Source organism: Heteronotia binoei, chromosome 5 (genome assembly GCF_032191835.1).
Source record: "Heteronotia binoei isolate CCM8104 ecotype False Entrance Well chromosome 5, APGP_CSIRO_Hbin_v1, whole genome shotgun sequence".
NCBI lineage: Eukaryota > Metazoa > Chordata > Lepidosauria > Squamata > Gekkonidae > Heteronotia > Heteronotia binoei.
The window spans coordinates 167,258,092-167,259,435 of record NC_083227.1 but is presented as its reverse complement, the minus strand read 5'-3'; the positions used below and the strand labels follow the sequence as shown (position 1 = coordinate 167,259,435).

Here is a 1,344-nt window from a genome sequence, read left to right as displayed (position 1 = left end):
GTTCAATCCCTGGCATCTCCAAAAAAGGGTCCAGGCAAATAGGTGTGAAAAACCTCAGCTTGAGACCCTGGAGAGCAGGGGAGAGACAGTGGCTCAGTGGTAGAACATCTGCTTGGGAAGCAGAAGGTCCCAGGTTCAATCCCTGGCATCTCCAAAAAAGGGTCCAGGCAAATAGGTGTGAAAAACCTCAGCTTGAGACCCTGGAGAGCCGCTGCCAGTCTGAGAAGACAATACTGACTTTGATGGACCCAGGGTCTGATTCAGTATAAGGCAGCTTCAGATGTTCATATATATGTTCAATCCCCTCCCTTCCCCCCTCGCCGGGCCATTTCCGCCTCCCCTCCCCGCAGCCAGAGGGCCGGATGCGGCTCGCGGAGGGGGCGGGGGAGGCCCGCGCGCTGAGATCACCGGCGCTATAAAAGGCAGCGCGCTGGGCGCGGCTCCGCTCACTCGGCGCGGACGGGGCTGGCGTGCGGGAGCTGCGGAGGCACAGCGAGGGAGGGGCGGAGAAAGGCCGAAGGTTCCCCCGCCGCCGAGGGCGCCATGGAGGTGCAGAAGGAGGCGCAGCGCATCATGACCATGTCGGTGTGGAAGATGTACCACTCGCGCATGCAGCGCGGCGGCCTCCGGCTGCACCGCAGCTTGCAGCTCTCGCTCGTCATGCGCAACGCCCGCGACCTCTACCTGGCCGCCAAGCTGGAGGGGGAGGAGGGAGACGCCGGAGAAGGAGCCCCCGCCAGCCCGGAGCCCATGGACGCGCAGCCTAGCTGGAGCCCGGCCGCCAAGCCGAGCCGCAAGCGCCGCAGCAGCAGCCTGGGCGCCGCCGAAGCCGGCGCGGCGCCCAGCAAGAGAGCCAAGCTGGAGGAGGAGGAGGAGCGGCAGCCGCAGCGCCAGGAGGGGCCTTTCCCGGGCTTGGCGCGGGTCTTGCAGCGCCGCTTCTCGGGCGAGGAGGCGGCGCGGGCGAGCTGCAGGCGGGGCGACGGGGTGCTGAGCATCGTGGTGCGCGCCGTCGTGGCCTTCTGAGAGCGCCCCCCGCCTGCGCGCCACTCGCAGCCCGACACTTGGCGCTCCGCAGCAGCCGGAGCCTGCCGCAGCGGGAGCTGGACGCCGCCTCGGGGGCGCCCAACGCGGGAGACCCTCCGGCGGGCCCCGCGACGGCTCTTGGAAGGGGCCGGCCGCGCCTACGCGAGGGGAACGAAGCCTCCGGCGGCACGGGAGAGACTCGAAACCCGTCGGACAATCGCTGGGATTCCTGGCGGTTGACTCATGCGGGAAACAACCACTCTCTGCACGGCGTGTGCGTGCGCGCGCGCGCACGTCCTTATCCTGCCCTGTTCCTGGCTT

General features: G+C 68.2%; 1 protein-coding gene across 1 annotated transcript; it reads left to right on the top strand.

Annotated features, from left to right (window-relative positions):
• The first annotated feature begins 538 nt into the window (after positions 1-538).
• IER2 (immediate early response 2) lies at positions 539-1,023 on the top strand. Its single transcript, XM_060238348.1, has one exon. It carries the CDS (start codon positions 544-546, stop codon positions 1,021-1,023), a length of 480 nt encoding a protein of 159 aa, XP_060094331.1. The 5' UTR covers positions 539-543.
• The last annotated feature ends 321 nt before the right edge of the window (positions 1,024-1,344 follow it).